The sequence below is a fragment of the Equus quagga genome, chromosome 11 (assembly GCF_021613505.1).
Source record: "Equus quagga isolate Etosha38 chromosome 11, UCLA_HA_Equagga_1.0, whole genome shotgun sequence".
Taxonomy (NCBI): Eukaryota; Metazoa; Chordata; class Mammalia; order Perissodactyla; family Equidae; genus Equus; species Equus quagga.
In genome coordinates this window covers 104,874,937-104,895,497 of record NC_060277.1, presented here as the reverse complement: position 1 = coordinate 104,895,497, position 20,561 = coordinate 104,874,937, and the positions used below count along the sequence as shown (strand labels likewise).

Sequence of the window (20,561 nt, the reverse complement as noted above, 5' to 3'; positions counted from 1 at the left end):
TGACAGGTACTTTACATTCATTAATACTTCCTGCTGCTAAAAAACTCCTATGGAATGTGTTACTGCAATGTCAAAGAAGGAATTAAATTAGTGTATCTGAACCTGTGTTTTCAAAGTGTTCACAAGCTTTTTTGTAATTGGACTTGTTTTGGTCTTTTTTTCTTCTAGTTATTGCTGTACAATATTTACCTTCTCTCTCAATGAACAGGACAAAATGATTAAAAAGGAGATAAGCGTGTGTCAACAAACGCAGGCCCTTCTGTACAAGAATTTTCTTAAAAAATGGAGAATGAAAAAAGAGAGCTTATTGGTATGGTTTACAATATATATTTTTCCATATTTAGTTAATGCAAATCCATCATGTAGTATTATCTTATCTTTATTATTTGTTTTGTGTTCACAAATTCTTGATGCTAGTTGATTTGGAATTCTAAATACAATATTTTGCAAATATTGCAGAATAAGATATAGTGCAGAATAGGATAATATTCATAACCAAAGGACTCATATGACAGCTCCTGAAAAATAAAGTAATAGTTTATTGAATAGCACTAGCCATTCTCCAAATAATTAATCCCCTTGAATTTTGCGGAGATGTTCTAATTTACTCTGAGCCAACTTTGGTGGTAGGGGGAAAAAAAGGAAATAAGCTAGACAAAATGAGATAGATTTTTAAATGAGCAGCCCACAGCGCTATACTGGGGGCATTTTGATTAAGACTTTGTTAATTTGTAGGTCTGGGGGAAAAACATCTATGAGCAAAAATTAGGAAACTTTTTTTGGATCTCTTTTCAACACTGTGCTTTTTGTAAACATAGAGTGGTTTCAGGGGGCCAGATCACTGACTGTCAGTGTTTTTGCATTCTGTTGAGTTTCTAGAATAAGGATGTGGACACTAGGGTGAAGAGATTTGCTATATGTTCCCATGAGATATATCTGGGACTGCCTTGGCCACATAGAGGCTGCATTCGGTTTTTAAAATAGCAAGTAGCATTTCGGTGTATGCTAGCAGAGTTCACATAATTCTTTTCATTCTCTGCAATAGCTTTTGAAGCAATTAAATTCTAATATTTCAGTTGTTATATTGACAAAGAGTAAATTTATAATGATCCCCTGCTAGAGTTTTTTTAAAAAACTTATTAAAAATGTTTAAAATCTCAAAATATAGAAATATTTGTCCAATGAACTCACTTCCTATCCTATTCACCCACAACAGATGACAACTATTAACATCTTGCTGTCTTTGCTTCATTTCTCTCTACCCTCCCCCTCTTTCAAGATATATGACACTTCACTGCTAAATACTTCAGCTAGCATCTACAAAAATCAAGGACATACTCTTCTACATAACCCCTAATACACTTCACAAAGGTAGTAATAATGTTATATAATCATTTAATTGCATGTACAAATTCAATTTTCTAAATTTTCTGCAAAATGCCTTTAATTTATTTTACTTAATTTTTTTATTTTGATTTTTTTGAGGTAACATTGGTTTATAATATGATATAAACTTCAGGTGTACATCATTATATTTCGACTTTTGTATAGACTACATCGTGTTTACTACCAAAGTCTAGTTGCCCAAAAACATCTTTTAAAGTTGGTTTGTTTAAATCAGGAACCAATGAGACTAAAGCAGTTATCTTGTTGAATATCTGTGTTCTGTCTTATCTGATTGCTTCTTCATGCTTTCATTTAACTCATTTCTTTACCATCCATATGTCCTGTAAACAGGAAGTTAGATCTAAAAATATGATTAACTTCAGGTTAAATAATTTGGCAAGAACATCTCATATGTGATGCTATATACTTATATTACATCACATATGAGGGCATATAATCAATAGTGGTCTTACTATTAGGGTGCCCTGTTACTAGGTTAAGATCAATGGACATATTTGATAGTATCTCAAAGTCATATGTTTTTGAAATGATGTTTTCTTTAAAGGCTAGATAGTATTCCAGAAAGGAAAAAATTGGAGAGTGAAACGAAGCCGTGCTCAATGACAATACTTTCTGTCCTAAAATATGTTTGAATGTTTCTCACTGTTCTGGACCACATTATAAGTTGGTTCATTTTTCTTTCATTCACTGAAGGAATGGACAATATCGTTGCTTCTTGGGCTATATTTGTGCCTCTCTTCGGAATTCTTCAGAGCTACCCATTTTCCTGAACAGCCTCCTCATGTTCTGGGACGTATGGATCAATTTAATGACTCCGATCTAGTGGTGGCATATACCGCAGTAACCAACATGACGCGGAAGATAATGGATAAGATGGCTTTGGCTTCTTTTGTGAAAGGTGTGTTGTCCAGTGGCCAATGTTTCATTATTAGGCAACCTACACATGTTTAATTTGAAATTTGTTTTGCAAACTGAGTTTTTCAACCCCACCTATGGGTCAGTGGTTCTCAACCAGGGCAAAGATCCTGATTCCACATGTAGCACAGGGGTTAGTGTGGGGCTAAGGGTAGGTGGGTGAGAAGTGAAATAGTTTTAATTGGGGGCTTTTGAATTAGCACATATACCCTTCATCTCTCTCATCTTTGAAATCCATGATGTTGTGAGTCGTTGTGAGTATGATGTATACTCCATAAAGTAAGGCTGGAGTAAGAAACGAAGGTTGGACCCTATCCTAGATAATTTCGCTTTTCATCTCTGGCCACTTTCCCCTGTTTTGTGATTCTTCATTGAAGCTTCTGGAGCTCTGACTTCTGCCTGCCTCCCTTACCCACGTTGCTCATGTACTCTGCCTGACTAGTGTTGATTCAACCCTGATCTCACTCTCTATGCTTCCTCCATTTGATCATTTACCTCATCTCTTTTTAACTCAGGAAGCGTTTACAAAAACCTCAGAGACTAGCCTTCCTGTGGGCCCAGTGCAAGCTGTGTGCTGCTTTCAGCCTTACAGTCTCATGGCTCATTGGAGTCTACACCCGTAAACACCCAATTCCAGCTACCACGCCAGCCTGTCCCAATTACAGCCCTCTCACTCTGTCTCATTCTACGTTTACCTAACTCTTGCTCTTGGGCACAAGTATTCATGTCTGACCTTGACAGTATTTGTATACCTTTAGAGAAAATCAGTGAAATTAGCATTGTCCTCATAAAAGTTTCACAGCCTTATTCTATGTTTGGAAGGATGAGCAGTTTTGAAAGATATAGCCAGTGTACAAATGAATAGCTTTTCTTTTCCATGTAGACATCACCCTGAGTGAGATTTAAACACTGTTAAAATTAATACAAATTTTAGAACATAATACATGAAAGTATAAGAAAGTATTAAAAAAGGAAAGCATAAATTGGATTTCAGAGGTTTCAAAAGCCTGCATTAGTAACAGATTTATTAACCATCTGTTGGGTGGATTTCTTCTGCAGATTGTAAATTCATCCATTACGAATGTTATAAGCTTAATTCTTAGAGAGTGTTCTTGACTCCAAAGAATCTATAGGCGGATTGTAACTGTACTTGTGATTTTTGTACTCTGATTCTTTGCATGCAATTTATTTCTACTGGCATACTATTTTCATGGGGTAGAAATCAGTTTATAATCTTGGCAGGGAAAAACCCCACCAAATTCTCAAGTATTTCTGTTGATTATTTAAAATATTTTTTCTTTTTAATTTTTAATTATTTTAATCACCAAAGTAATAGATAACCTAAAAGCAAGCCAAGCAATATAAACTTGCGTGAAGCAAAAAAATGAGAAGTTTTGCTTTCATTCTAGCCTAGCCACCACTTCCTCCCCTTCTATACCTCTCATTTAGATTTGTGTGTGTCTTTTTAGGATAATATGTATGCACACATACACATGGTCATATATATATATATATGTTTCTATATGCATATAGGCACACAAATTCAGTTTTTCCTTACCAAAATGGAAGCGCACTAAAAAAATATGCTGCAAATTGGTTTTTAAAAAAACAATACATCATTCACATTTCTTTTCACATATCTACACTGAACTTAGATCAATAGAAAAGACTTTCAGCCCTTAACTTAGAGGCACCTATTTAGGGATAGTGTTTAACACCCATAATTTTATGGAAAACCTAAACAATTGCAACTTGGTTTTGTGTCTTCTAGTAATAAGTTTGTATGATTATTTATGTTTTTCATACATGTCAGGAAGAACAGTCATTGGGACTCCTGATGAAGAAACCATCGATATAGTACTCGCAAAAAAACACCCCGAAATGGTGGGAGTTGTGTTTAATGATTCTTTTTCATATCGGCTGAAGTTTCCTTGGGGGTACGGAATCCCAATTATAAAAGAACACTTGGAATACTCAGGTAACTATGTGAGAATTGATTCCAATCTTTTTTGCTACTTCGTCAGATCCCCAGTTGGGCATGACTGATAGAAACGTTAGTAAAATGAAGAAAAGTAGCAATATACTTTTTATTTCTGAACTTGATCGGTCTTCACTACAGGAAGAATCTCATTATTTTGGCAACCACCCAGTAATATTCTCCTTTCTTCCAGTTTTGCAGAGTGCTTTAAAAATGCTCTAGATTGTGTAATCATAGGCTCTGAGCAGACATTTATTTTACTTTAGAGCCTAAGTTAAAATATTAACTCCAATAATTGACTCCAGCTCCTAATGATGGGAATATTTTTCTTTTTCCTTGAAGAACACTGTTGGGCTGATCGAGATGAACCTTTTTGTTCCTTGACAACATTCTGGCAAAGAGGGTTTGTGGCTTTTCAAACTGCAATTAATGCTGCAATTATAGAAGTAAGTGCCTACCTTCAAAGACCTATTTTAAATCTTCTGTGTTTTTTCCCTCCCTTCCAATTTCTGTCTCATGCTCTACCTTGCCCCTACACTCTTGGTAGATGATACTTTGCCTTTCACTCTTAGAGAAAATAGAAGCTGTCAGATGAGAGTACCTCTCAACTTCCCAACACAAACTCTGTAAAACTGTAGAACTACTACTCACTACACCCATCCTGTTCATCTGCCCATCCCTAGTGTCCGTCCTCAATTCTTGGGATTTCATCCCTTCCAACATTATTGGGAAAGCCGTGCAATGGGTTTTCCCTTCTGTCTGCTCTTTCTTCAACTTCCCCTTTTAAACTAGATTCTTCTCTTTGAGGTTTAAAACTATTGATTTCTTCACTTATTATCAAGGCCTTCCCTCATTTTCTCCTCAAGCAAGTATTCTAGCTCCTTTCCCTTAACGGCTAAGCTTCATGAAAGGATTGTCTTCACTTAGGCTCAACTCAACTCACTGTGGTTTCTATGCCCACCACACCACCAAATGGCTTTTTCTAAGGTCAGCAACAACTCCCACGTCAATTAACAACTGCCATTTTTCATTCCTTTCCTTAATTGATCGTTTAACTAAATAACATAAGCATTTGCCTTGTTTTCCTTCACTTTTCTCTCCCTTCTTTCTCAGTCTTCTTGCCAGCTTATCCAATTGACACTCCCACTTTGAATCTGTAGCTCTACAGGGTTCTATCCTAGACATTGTTTTCCATCCTATATACTTTCTCTAGACAAAGTCATTCATTTCCATAACTTCGGTTACAATTTATATGCTGATAACTCCAAGAGCCCTATGTCAACTTATACATAAACTTTTTCTGTAAAGGGCCAGATAGCAAATATTTTAGGCTTTGGGGGCCAAACTGTCTCTACCGCAGCTATTCACCTCTGCTGTTGTAACATGAAAGCAGCCACAGACAATACATAAACAAATGAGTGTGACTGTGTTCCAATAAAACTTTACTTACAAAAACAGGTGGTGGGCCAGATTTGGTCTGTGGACCGTAGTTTGTTGAGCTCTGCTCCAGCTCCACATATCTAACTGTTTACTGGAGATACCTACTTTGATGCCTCATAAACAATTCAAACTAATATGTTCAAAACTGAATGTGGGTGTTTTTCTCTAAATGTGACTGAGTCTTTTAAAATTTTCCCTATCTCAGTGAACGCCAAAACCACCCATGTAGTCGACCAAATAGACCTCACCCATTACATCCAATCTCTTGTCTAGCCCTGTTAATTCTAAGCTCAAATCTACGTACTTCTCTTCAACTTTGCCACCAGCACCAGTCCAAGCCATTATCATCTCCTGCTTGAACTATGGGAGTAGTTTATTTCTCCCTCCTCATCCGCACTCTCCATCCCTCTCTCTCTCTCTCTTTCTGTCTCTCTCTCTCTATCTCTTTATCTGTCTATTTTTACTGCAGGGACCTCTTTTCTGTGCCTGTAATGTACTGTGCTCCTTCTTTCCTTTGCGCATGCCATTTCCCCTGCCCAGAATTTTCTTCTCCGTCTTCAACTCTCCCACACAATCTTTGTTCGGGTAAGATCACAGCCTTCAGCTCTTGGTCTAAATGTCATTTCTTGGGGAAGCCTTCCCTGTTTTTGCTCTCCCAGCACTCTCTGGTTCTCTTTAAATGCAGCTGCTCGATTGTAACTAACAAGTAATTGTGAAACGAGTTGTTTAATGTAAAGCTCCATGAGAGTGAGGAGTATTTCTGTCTGGATTGCTGCTAACTCTCCATCACCTATCACAGTATATTGTGCATGATAGAACCCCCAGGAATTTCTCAAATGACTTTTATAATTACTATCAATTAATACCAAAAGTCAAGATCATTTTGATGATATTAATAGTTCACCATATCTTAAAACGATGGAAATACGCAAATACTGAAAATGAAAAGAAACAAAGGTGTATGGTTTTCTAATATATTTTCTATAATTTACATAATAAATTTGTTTCTTAAATCCCAGTTTAGGTCACAACAAATCATTCTGTGATGGAGGAGCTGACATCAGTTATTGCGATAAATATGAGGACTTTACCTTTCATTTTTAACAGAGGATCTATAAGTGAATGGTTTATCTTTATTTGTGTAGTTTATTTCTCCCCTTTTGTATACTTTGCATCATTAAATGTTACAAGAGAAAGAAAAAAATTTAAGAAACTGATGACAGTAATGGGTCTCAGAGAGTCAGCATTCTGGTAAGTTAAGATGCTTCCTTACCTGTGTATCACACATTAATAAATAGAGAACCTCTTTAGGTTATAAAAGAAATTAGATGCAGTCACAAGTTTGTCTTGCATGCATTCAATTTAATTAGCTTACCTGGATTAGATTTTAAGACGCTGGCAGTAGATAATAAGTAAGCTTTGTGCTTATGCTTCCCTGAGATGAAGAAAAAAATATGTTTGTATTAGTTAACTCTTGCCAGAAAAATGCTGCATAAAAAATCACCCCAAAACCCAGTGACCTCAGACGACAATCACTTATTCTTCTTGTTTGTCTGTGGTGTAGCTGGATTTTGGTGGATCTAGTCAGGGCTTGGCTGGGCTTGGATCCAAGGTGCAGGTTGCATCCAGATCTGTTCCGTGTGTCTCTCCTTCTCTTCGGGTCAGTAGGCTGGCTGAACGGGTTCTTCTCATTCAATCACAGAAGTGCAAGAGGGCAAGTCTCACTATGCAAGCACGTTTCAAGCTCCTGCTCATGTCATATCCGATACAATCCCTTTGTTTAATGCAAGTCATGCAGACAAACCCAAACTCAAAGAAGTATATTCTGCCCACCACGAAGCCAAAGCAAGTCAAATAGCCAAGCCCAAGATCAGTCATATGGGGAATTATGCTCTCTTCATGGAAGTGAAGAGGGGGAGAAGGAAGTGAAAAATTTGAAAAGTAAACTAATTTGCCACAATATTATTGAAGCCAATTCATGTAGCTACTCAATAAAGATATTCTTTGGGTGGCATTGAGAACTAAATGAGGCAATGTGTTTAAGCTACCTGGCACAGACTGTGCCTGGTGCTTGTAAGGTGCATAGTAAAATGAATCTGTCTGTCTGTCTCTTTCCCTGAAATATCTCTATCCATTTATCTATTGCCCTTTTCCTGTAGACTTTGACATAACGTATAATAATAATGGTAATAATAGTGAACATTGAGCTTATTGTATGCCAGGGATCACTCACAGCTCATGGTGCTGTTATCTCCAATTTATAGGTAAGAAAACCAAGGCACAGAAAAGTTAAGATATTGCCTAAGAACCCCATTCTTTTACCTACTCTGCTGCATAACTCGAAAATATTAATAAAATAAAATAAGTGACTAGGGGATATTTTTCCCTCAGTAGAAACAGCTGTTGGTGGAATGAGCCAACAGAAATGCAAACCCTATTGTCTTTAGTGTTTTTGAGATAAGTATTACATTTGGATCCAATTTTCTAAGTGCCCCAAATTGAAGTAAAACACAGAAGACGGTTTTCAAGAGATAGAACTGTGCAAGGTAGCAGGGTTTGCACTGGCTAGAGATTTTTAAAAATTAGTTAGTGTTGCATCAGTTATTGGGGAGAGTGTTTGTGTAAATATGCTCGTTACCCCTCTTTCTCTTCAAAGACAAGGAAAAGAGATTTTAAAAATGAAACAATATGCATAAAAAAGTATGGTTTTGGCAATTTAACCACCAAGACAGCCCCAGTAGCAGATGCAGGCATCCCAGGTATTGAGGTAAACTGCTATATTTCTTATAAAGCCCCCACTCCTCTTGTTTATTTTGCTGTCTTCCACTTTCTCCTTGATCGGGTATAAATTTTGCTATAATCTCCTTAACTCGAAAAAAACTCAAGAATGCAGAATTCCCAAAGAATCTTAAGGGTAATTTCTCATATAAAACATTGTGAACAGATCATGAAAATTATTCATAGTAATCCATTTCCAACTGTAGATTTCTCTCATATGAAATTCTAGTAATTTCAGTTCTGTGAACCATAATTATCTTAAAAATTAAGAGAATTTGGTTTAAATACACATGAATTAAGATTAGCTCTTATTGGGGCTAATTTTTTTAAATGGTGGAATAGAAGAAAAAGAGATAAAACATGATTAAAACCAGAATTTTTTGCTTAACTTTTTCCTTTATTAGTTTTCAACATAATTAACTGTTTCCCTAACAACCTCCAAAGATGACTAGTTTTTTAAATACCGTTATAAATTGATGTACGTAAGTCTAGTATGTTTCAATCCATTGTAATTTCTATTCTTATTGAAACTCAAATTGTCCTATCTTTGATCAAATGGAGCCACATCAGGCTGATTTCTTATTCTTTTTGAGAAAATTCTAAGTAAGATTTTTTATAGGTTCCTTTCTATTTTGCATGATGCGATACTCCTGTTTCTTTTAGTTGGAAAAAGTGTTTCAAGAACATTGTATGCTAGAAATATTCTTTACTATTGGATTGATTATTTTTTCTAGGCTTCTCCAGCAGACAGAGATAGAAGAATTATGTATATTCTACATTTTATATATAGAATAACGTACACACATTAAAGATAAATGTCTTATGAGTGCATACGGATACTTACAATTCAAATGTAGCACTATAGGGCTTTTACTTAACCTCTCTCACAGTACAAGTGTATTTCCTTTCTTACGCATTGAGAATTCTGGTTCTCCAGGAGAGAGATAGAGAATATTAGAATTAGAATATCCCTAATTATTCATTTGTTTTATCCAGAAGTACCTATACTACACTCTAACAATACCAATAGTACTATTTCAATATATTAACTGAAAACAGTTAAAATAGTTTTTTTCCATATGCTCTCCCCAAGTCCCCCAATTTTTTGGAGTTGTCCTATATCTCCGTCGACAGAGTATATACCGTACTTTCTCCTTTTTAAACATCGTTTAGTCTTGGTTCTACAGGTAACTACAGTTTTATTTAATTAAACATTTTATTTTGAGTAGATTCATACTCAGTTGTAAAAAATAATTGGAGAGATTCCAAGGAGCCTTTACTCAATTTCCCCCAGTGATAACATCTTGCAAAACTATCATACGATATAACAAGCACATTATTGATATTGATACAGTTAAGATGCAGAGCAGTTCCATCCCACAGCGATCTCTCCTGTTACATGATTATCGCCACATTCAACTCTGTCTTCCCTATCCCCCATCTCTAACCCCTGGTAAGCACTAATCTGGTCTCCTTTTCTATAATTTTGACATTTCAAGAATGCTGTATACATGGAATCATATACTATGTAAGCTTTGGAGTTTATTTTTTTCACTCAGCACAGTTCCTTGGCATTTCATTCAAGTTGTTGCGTGCATCAACAATTCATTCCTTTTTATTGCTGAGTACTATTCCACAGTATGGATATCTCTCAGATTGTTTAACCCTTCAACCTTTGAATAAGATATGAGTTGCTTCCAGTTTTGGAAGTATTACAAACACTTTTTGGGATATTACAAATAAAGCCGCTATGAGCATTCACGTCCAGGTATTTATATGAAGATGTTTTTATTTCTCTGGGATAAAGGCCCAGTGGTATGATTGCTGGGCTGTATGGCGGTTTAGTTTTATAAGAAACTGCCGAATTGTTTTCTAGAGTGGGTATACCATTTTATGTTCCCATCAGCAAAGTATAAATGACAAAAGCCTGGATTATAGCAAATAATTGTATTTGACTTGGTGTATGCTTTTAAGCTTATATTGGAATTTATATAGTCTCATGTTCTTATTAATTCATTGAACATAAAAGTTGTCCATTTTTTTCTCATTTGTTTTCTTCTTCTTCACTAATCGTTATATTCCATGCTTTTTTTTACCTCAATCTATGACCAGCTCTTTCAAAAAATACTTTTAATTATTAGAGTAGATATTTTCATAGATGAAAGATTTACCCTACCTTCAAAAATGAACTGAATAAGATTGTTGGGTATTTAGATTTATAAAACATTTTTAAAATTTCAAATTAAGTAAGGAAAGCATGAGAAAGTTAGGAAAACCATAATCAGTTACATTTAGTGTTCATATACATGAAAATGCTATTTATTTGTGTGTTAACAACTTATATATATGTACTACAAAAGAGTATATGAAAGGTTTTCAAATGCATTATCAGTGCAAAGTTTCACACTTAAGCTGAAGGCCCTATGTAAATCCAGAGAGTACTTGGCAGTTTATTAGTGTTTTCATGAAAGGTTAATTTTTAAAAGTGAGAGTCCTTTTCCTTTGTAAAACACATCTTTCTGTCTATTTCCACAGATTACAGAAGCAACCATGTTTTGAGTACTGTGCTATTGGGCCACTGCTGTATAGCTTGAACCCCCATGACCCCTTTCGCTTTGTTTTAGTTTTGTATTTCCTAGCAGACTGTTGTGTTCTGATTCTTAAAAACAATTCATTGAGTGGCTAATGTCAATAGCCATATAAGAATAAAAAACGAAATGAGCTTTACTTAAACCACAGAGATTTCAGTCAAACATTCAGAAAAATTGTATACCTTAAGGAGGTTTGGTATAAGAGAGTTTAAAGGTGAGATGATTAGTTTTCCATTGACATTTATGTAGTCACTTGACTACATAATTAAGTCACTTGACTAGATAATTAAGATTATCTAATTATATTAATTTTAAAATTCATTCTACAATTGTAAAGATAATTATGGTAATGGTTAAGCTAAAGTCTTCATGTGCATTATCTCATTTATCCTTAGAACAACCATGTGAGATAGCTACCATATTAACCCCATTTTGCAGATGAGGGTGAGAAACCATAAATAAGTTGCCATGATCACACAGCTGGAATGTACATAGCCACAATTTTATAGTAAATTTGACCCTGGTATGTTTGCTTTCAGAACTTATATTAACCGTTTTGCATATTGCTTCTCCAAATATTTGTGAGCATGTGACATTTGGAATTGACACTTATTTCTATCCTAGGCTCTCCTGGGGATTGATGTATGCTGGCTTCATTTTTATTATGTCCATTTTTATGGCTCTGGTCATAACATCTATCCAAATTATAGTAATGACTGGCTTCATGGTGATATTCACACTCTTTATCCTATATGGCCTGTCTTTGGTGAGTTGGCACACCATATAGCTCTTAATCTGTTTCAGGTCTCAGATATATGAGCAAATAATGTTTCTTCAGGATATTACGATGGTATAGTCACTAATTTTGTAAACTGTTTTCTCTATGTTTTGAGAAAGCTTTTTTGGCAATGTGAGAAATTGATGACTATTGCTTTTCCTGATTCTCAAAGGAAAAAATATACCAGCTACCAATCTTCTTTCTTCCTTCAGATAACGTTGGCTTTCCTCCTAAGCGTGTTGATAAAGAAACCTATCCTCACCGGTTTGGCTGGGTTTCTCTTCACTGTATTTTGGGGATGCCTGGGATTCACGGCACTGTTTAGACAACTTCCTTCGTCGTTGGAATGGGTTTTAGGTCTTTTCAGCCCTTTCGCCTTCACTGCTGGGATGGCCCAGGTAAGAACATGATGATTTCATCATCTTATTTATAAGATTTTCAAAATTATCAAAGAGTTTATTGCTTCATGAAACTTGTCGATCAATCACCCTGTAGTTTAAGAAATTTTGCTGTTAGAAAGCTAAATAAACAAAAGAATTTTTTAATCAAAGTAATAAACAAAGCAGATAGATCATTTGTAAAATCCTAGAAAATTTAAAGAAGAAAAGGAATTGCCCATTATCTGACCGCTCAGATTTATATCCCTATTTAAAGAGGCAGTAAAGTGTGGAGGTTATAAGGAATGAGTGAGGCCAGATGGCATGAATGAGTTTCAGCTCTACTACTCAACAGCTGGATGACCTTCGGCAAGTCACTTGACTTCTGTGGCCTCACTTTCTTCTTCTGCAGAATGGGGATGCCAGCAGAACTGACCTCATGGGGGTCATTGGGAGGACTCCCGTGCTATTATAAGTGTATAACACTAGAACAGTGCCTGATACATGCTATGTGAACGTTACCTATTATTTTTATCTTTAAAAATAATTTCTTTGAGCCTTCAGCACATTTAATATTTTAACGTTCTGCAATATCTTATACTTAGCATTTTTATGTTCCCTTTAAATGGCTTCTAGTTTCACTGCCTACTCTGAGTTTCTCTTCCCAGAATCTGTTATTTTTGGTGGCTCATCCACTTCTCCAAATCCTCTCCTTTAAAACTTCTGTGATAATCAGTCAAATTTCTATTTTTCAGTTGTTCTACTTTCTCATATAGCATTTCCCACTTTTGTGACCATAATTTTATTTGTAAAAAGTAACCCTACTGCTAACAACTTTACTGTGCATTTTTGAAGAAAGGGATATTAAAACATGAATTATATTGATCTAGGGAGCACCATTTTTTAAAACTCTAGTTTTACAGGTTCATCTAACTTTTATTTTATTTTATTCTTTCTAATCTCAGATTTTGCATCTGGATTATCACATGGTTGGTGCCATTTTTCCTGATCCCTCTGGAGAGGCGTACACAATGATAGTTACTTTCTTCATTTTGGCACTTGATACTCTGCTCTGTTTGATATTGACCTTATATTTTGAGCGAGTTTTGCCTGGTAAGTAATGGTGTGGTTAAAGTTGAATTTAAAGCAATTCTGTTTCTTCTAAGGTGATGTCTAAATATTTGTTTACTTTGGTTTAACAAGCATTTCTGATTGCAGAAGAAAGGAAGAAGTTTCAAAACAATAGAATTTCTTCCTGTTCGTCTCACTGTTTTTTGGTCTGAACGTAACTATTTTGTAAAAACATTTTAATTAAAAATAACTTGCATTTATTCTGATTTTTATCTTTTATGAAAGTACGGGGTGTGTGTGTGTTTTAGCTGGGGAGAGGAAAGGAAATAACTAAAACAGTGATTGGCTAATGCTGCTTTTTAGTGCTTGAATTGAACTCTCTGATGTAAGATACTTCATTCAATAGTTCTTGCCAATACTTGGCTCTAGCAAACTTTTTCTTTTGAATCTCAAGAACATAAAGAGGAAACACCATATAAAGTTGACGAATGGCCTCTTCTTTTCTTCCTTCTTGTGGGAAGATCAGCCTAACAAGAATCCTTTCTATAGTGTTTTAAAAATTAATAAAATAAACTCCATAAATGACTTTTAAATAATTATTATGAAATTCCTATAAAGTATTCATATATAATCCCAGAAACTAATATACTTATATTCTCTTTTGTCTATAGAAAAACTGGAAATTTTACTCATACATAATTCCTTCTTACTTGTCAGAATCTGAATATTTCTACCCTTTTCACACCATATTAATTTTGGTATCTTCCTTTATCTGTTTTCTAATTCAGGTATCTATTTAAAAAATATTTACAGTTTTCTTCTCAACTTTTGTTTGTTTCATGTTCTTTATCTCTATTATACTATTATTTTAGGGTTTTATCACCTATACCTCTTATTGGTTCCATTAATAGGTAAATGATTTCTTAAAATTAAATGAAATTTCTTCTTTGAACCAAAAAGTAACATATAATGTGTGTAACTCATATAAAACCAAGTTAACATGCATCCTTGCCTTGGCACAGGTCACAATCAAAGAATCAGTACTCTAGTGTCCAAATAATTGAAAAAGTTTACTGCCATTTTGAAAACCCACAAAATGGAAATTAAAATCCCGTATCTTATCTCCCCATGTATGCACTCACTTTCGTTCACACACATTGCAAGGGCCTTAAAAACTTCCTTTTCTCTAAACCCTTAAAAGTGTCCCCAAATAAACTGAGGCTTGGATCTTTATTTTCTCATCGTCTTCATCCTTTTGGAATTCTTATTATCTCTTTTACCCATCGTTCATTACCTTTTGCAACATAAATCAAATCAATTTGTTTCTACTCTCTAGGGCCAGGAACCTAGTAAGTAAAATCAGAATTCTTTCCAGTGAGAGAGGAAGGCATAAGCTTATAATACTCCAAAGTTGGATTTTCCCTCTCACAACTCTGTGCCATATCACATATTTGTCCTATCCTAATGTCTTGAAACTGACTTAACACTCTCCTTTAACTTTTTTACATAGAATTAAATGTCTATTATATTCATTATTTATTTCTTGTCTTTTATCTGTAAGTCAGAGAAAAGTCTATAAGAGTGGAAGTCCCACGAGGGAAGAGATATTTGCTTTTTATTTCACTGGTATCTCCAGGCATCTAGAACCGTGTTCAGCACATAGTAGTTACTCTATAGATTCCTGGTGCATTAAATAAATGCAGATATTTGTCTTCCTATTTCAACTTTCTTCAAGACAAGCAATGTGTGTTTTTCCATCTGGAGACTACATGGTGCACAAGAGACTCTCAATAAATATTTAATGAAGGAATGCAAGAATGAGCCCTTTCTTTCCCTCAGGTTCAAATTAAACAACTATTTGCTCTTCTCCTCTTCCTCCTTCTCCTCTTCCTCCTTCTCCTTCTCTTTCTCCTTCTTGTTTGTACGTAAGTCTGATTCAACCTCACTTTCCTTTGCTTGGTACAATAAGTATTCTTCAATCCAATTCTTTATAAACATCTTTCAAATCTACATTTTTAGAGTAGGTCATATATAAATATTTTTACATTTATAATTCTTTTTCTGAACCAAAGCAAACCAAGAATTTCCCATGAAATTGATACTAATTTGATATCAGTTTTCATCTACCTATTTAACACATAACTACTTATTAAAGCCTATGTGAGTGAGCAGTTTGTACCTTCAAGGCTTTCATAGTTAGCACTGGAAATACTTATGTAAATTAATAATTAAATGCAGTGTAGGAAGTGTGATAAGAGAGGATACCACAAGTTTCTCTGATAGGGTAAGTCAAATATTGATGGGTCAGGAAAAGCTTGGAAGAAAGAACTTCAACTGCATTTAAAGGATAAGTAAGTTTACCTGGTGGACAACAACGCAAAAAAGATTTTGTAGTTGAAAGAAACAGCATGCGTGCCCAGCAATGGGAAATGAGGTAGTGTAAAAGAAATTAAAAGTTGTTAGGTAAAACTGGTACATAGTTTGCATGTGAGATGTGGTTGTAGTGTAGGAATTATTAACCAGCTAACAAGAGTTACAAGAGATTTTTTTCTTTTGAAATACACATGACTGTGCATGCTACGCACAGGGTGGTATAGCATGTAAAGATCCCAATGATTCTGAGGCTTACCTCCAATTAAGTCCCTCTGTACGTGCCTGCTCATAGGTCACTTGATAGGTCAAGCACAGAATTTGGGATTCTGTCCTCTAGGGCAGTTCAAGTATTGGTGATGATCCTTGACAAAGTTTTCACTTGTTTTTGTTGAAATGAGAAAAGAGATGTGAAATTTGCTTATATACCTTAATTCCTTAGTTTGAAGTTATCTTTTGTATTATGAGATTATAGCCTTTCTCTATCTATATATTTTTTTTTGCTGAGGAAGATTAGACTGAAGCTAACGTCTGTTGCCAGTCTTCTTTTTTTGGTGAGGAAGAGTAGGCCTGAGTTAACAACTGTGCCAATCTTCCTCCACTTACTATGTGGGTCACCACCACAGCATGGCTGATGGGTAGTATAGATCTGAGCTCGGGACCCAAACCCGAGAACCCAGGCCACTGAAGGGGAGCGTGCCAAACTTAACCACTGTGCTAATGGGCCAGTCCCTATATCTATATTTTTGTAGTGAAAATATTTTTTCTTTTTTTTGCAGTGATGGTCAGCACAGATAGTAAGTTTTTTAATTGTCCTTAATTAGCACAATATGTTTATTTTCAAAAATATTATTTGTTGAAGAAATCGCAGAGCCTTACAACCACAGGAAATAGAGACAGACTGAAATAGTTCACATACGATTTTTCACTGCTGAGATTTGTGTTTTAGGAGGATCATTCTGGCTGCTGTTTGGAGGATGGGCTCAAAGCAGTTGGACACTGTTGTAATAATCCATGTCAGAGAGAGAAAGAGACCCAATTAAGGTGTCAGTGTAATACAGAGGGAGGACAGACCCAAGAGATACTTAGGTTATAGGAACAATCTGATTTGGTGGTTAATTACACTGAGATGGAGGAAGTGAGAGACGGGGAGGAGATCAGGATGGCTCTCATTTCTGGCTTTGGCTACTGGGCATAAATAAAATGCCACTTAACCAGGAAATAACTGCTTGGCAGCAAAACAGGAGTATAAAAAATTTGTTCAATCTTAGACATATTTTAAAAAATGCTATGATTTCTATAAATAAAACGAATTTATTTCTCAGTTTTAATTTTTCCCTCTTAAAATTTTTCCTTTGCTTTTTCACAGTGTTATTTCTCTTTCTGGCTAGTTCAGCTCTAGGTGTTTTCACATATTTCATCTTTGAGCATTTCTGCTCTCTCACATTATATCTCTAAAAGCCACAACACACTGTTCTTTTCATTTTTCTTTTCAAAGACACTCAATTTCTAGCTCTACCTTTCCCATATATTTATCTACATGTCTCCAACACTTTTGTTTTCATAGTTCCAGAAGTCGCATGTTGTTGGATCTCTTCCTTTCAGCTCTTCTTTTGAAGTGGTACCTGCTCAGGTTTATCCCTTTATATTACAGCAGCTTTAAGTAACAGCTTGTTATGTAATATTACTTGTGAAAACTACGTGTTCTTTTAATTATCCTATAGACTCTGAAAAATCTATTAAATTCCTTACTCTATGACAAATAAATTCTTGTTTTATGGACATATCGATAAAATACCATCTCATTTTATTTCCTTTGATTCTTTAGATCCACAGATGAACTTTCTAGTAATTCTCCTTTCTTACCATTAAAACATAAGTCCATTTAAATGTCAAGCAATTTTTAATTGATTATACTTGCAATTCCTTCTGCCTTGGAATGAGATGAACTATCTCTTGTTGAAAATCGCTGTATAATTTCATGAAGTCATAAAAAGTTAAAGGATTATCTGTATATCTAGTTGAAAAAAATACATAAAATAAAACATGTAAAGATGTGGCAGAAACAGTTTGATTTGTGTTTCTTTCATTTTTCTAATGCATTTTTAATTTTCCCCATGCTTCCCACTTCTGATCCCTTAATTTTAATTTTTTTCTTTTCCATACTCTCTTCCTAGAAGTCAACAGTTAACCAGCCTTATATCTACCTTTCTTTTCTTAATAACTTAATTTTTCTGCTTTGTTTTATTCTTAGAGCTCTGAAAAAGGTTGACTTTTGATTTATAGGGACTGATATACTCATTATTTTCAATGTTCATTTTTCTATATTATCAAAATAATATTTCTTCATATACTATGGTAGGAATAAATTACAACTTTATCTTCTTTGATAAGCTCTTCTATTTTTATGAACCAGAGCTGAGAATTTATCAAAGACTAAAACACTGTCTTAACTTTAATATCCCTGTAAAGCTTTACTTTTAACATTAAAAACATAAATTCCCAACATAATAACTTAAATTCAAAGATGATATTAAGTTACACTAGGACAGAAGTCATTCTTTACTGATGTGGTATGAGTGATTCAATATGCAATTGTGTCTTGATTGATTAGATGAAGACGGCCGCCGGCATTCACCGTTGTTTTTCCTAAAGACTTCATATTGGTCCCAACATCAAAATACTTATCATGAAGTCTTTGAGAATGAAATAAGTCCTGAGTATCTCTCTGATGGCTCTTTTGAACCAGTGTCTCCAGAGTTCCACGGAAAAGAAGCCATAAGGTAACTAACAAATTGTGTGACTACGTACACATAGGTAAAAGCTTGATAAACTACGCTGCAAAGGGCCAAGCACAGATCAAATGTTGTTATAGATGATGTGTGTTTGAAAGTTCCTTTCTTTTAGGTATTTCTACCATCACCTTAAATTTCTCTCATTCATCATTTTAAAAGTAAATACTCTCAGCAGCAAAATTCAGTAGCCCTATTCATTTCTTGTACTTCACCTTCTATTTTCTTTCCCAGCCATTTATACTGTCCTCTCTGCATTGTCTTCTACTACATACATACACACGTATATGTTGTGTATGTGTACGTATGTACATATATGGCATTTTGGATGTATAATACACACACATTTTTCAAACTTAGACTATCTGCCTTTAGAGAACGTATGGATTGAAATTTTGAGATCAAAAGACTTCATAACTTACTAGCTTTGTGACTTTTTGCTAAACTATATGAGCTCTCTAAGCTTCATTTTCTTCATTTCTAAGAAATGTGTAATGTAATTCCATAGTATAATGCCTTCTTGGGTAATTCAAAGAATGATTGAGATAATTAAGCAAATATGCTTGTTACGTAATGAGAACTGGATAAATGTTGGTTCTTTATCTTTATCCATATGGGTTTGGTTGATTGAAAGGACATAGAAGTAAGAAATAATATAGCAAGAAGTGTCAGTAAAAGATTTTAAGGGAAACCATGAAGATACATAGACAATGACTGCCTAATTCTTAACTCCATCATAATTTAGCACATATTTTCCTAGGTGTTTGCTTATTTTTTTGAAGGAGATTATTGAGAAATACTCTTAAGTGACATTCCATTTATGTGAGGTTATCTTTTGAAAAGTGCATTCTGAGGAGAAGATAAAGCATAGTGATTACATTGTGGCCTATGGATATAAACCACCTGGTTTGAATCCCTGCTTTGCCACTTGTTGATTGTGTGATCCTAGCTAAGTTACTTAACTTGCTCGTGCCTCAGTTTCTTCATCTTAAAAATGGGCATCACAATGGTACTAAGTTTGTTACGAGATTAAATGAGCTACCCTATGTAAAGCTTTTAGAGTAGTCCCCAGCCCATAATAGACATTCAAACAATGTTTGCTGTTAGGAATATCCTAAATATATGCAATCAGATATACCAATTCACATACTTTGAAACAGTTAGGTAGAGGTGATCAGCAAAAGTCTCTGAGAAAAGTGGAAAATGAGCAGGGAGACAAGACAGGAAGGAGAAAACTATAACCTGACACTTCAGAGAGAAAGTACTCTATTCCCTGGAGTTGAGGGAACGCCTCAATTCTACCATGTTAGTAGTCTTTCAAGCTCTATCTTCTACGTGAAGACTTCGATAGCTATTCCAGTTTATCATGTTCCTTACTACTAACTTTCATAGTAATTATGTTGACACCAGAAAATTTAGCTAACTTAACAAGCTAAATTAGGACTAAAAAAACACATTAGTTCCTCCTTTTCGGGCCAAAAGTTCACCTTTTAGTAACAGAATTCAATAAATGCCCAGAACCTTGACTCTGACTCATATTCATCCAGTGGGCGATGGAGATGGGTACGGTTGTGTGGTATGAAGAGAGGTCATTTAGGTCTCCCAACTAAGTGGTTGCCACCAGTCATCCTATTCACTGGCCTTAGATTCAATTTGTCCTTAATGCTTTAAGATAAACTGAGTATACTCTCAGATAAATATAACAGCTGTAACCTGTCTAAACCTGAACACCGTGTCATCTACCTTGGCGTTCCCTCCATCTATACTTAAGGACCCGACATCCTTCAAACCAGGTCCTCTTTGATCATTCTGGAGCAGACTGTTTCTCTTGGCAAATTAGTTACTTTATTCATTTATTCACCATTCTTTAAGCCCTCTGCTAGAACTAGGATTCAATGATTAGTGGCAGTCTTTAACCTCAGGAAGTGCAGAGTCTAGAGGAAAACAGGCACTTAAATAGATAATTAGTTAAAGGAGCGGTAGAGATGGACACAGAGAATTAAAGGAACATAGAGAAGGATCATCCAGCCGAGCCTGTGTGGTGGAAAAAGGTCAGAAGGAGAT

General features: G+C 35.1%; 1 protein-coding gene across 1 annotated transcript in view; it reads left to right on the top strand.

Moving 5' to 3' along the window:
* Positions 1–214: 214 nt before the first annotated feature.
* The window catches only part of LOC124247260 (ATP-binding cassette sub-family A member 10-like), a 57,343-nt gene continuing 36,996 nt past the window's right edge, over positions 215–20,561 (top strand). The window contains 9 exon segments of the mRNA XM_046676335.1: positions 215–310; positions 2,101–2,305; positions 4,136–4,300; positions 4,643–4,746; positions 6,765–6,991; positions 11,734–11,875; positions 12,100–12,285; positions 13,230–13,377; positions 18,320–18,488. Of these exon segments, the coding sequence (XP_046532291.1) occupies positions 215–310; positions 2,101–2,305; positions 4,136–4,300; positions 4,643–4,746; positions 6,765–6,991; positions 11,734–11,875; positions 12,100–12,285; positions 13,230–13,377; positions 18,320–18,488 (1,442 nt within the window).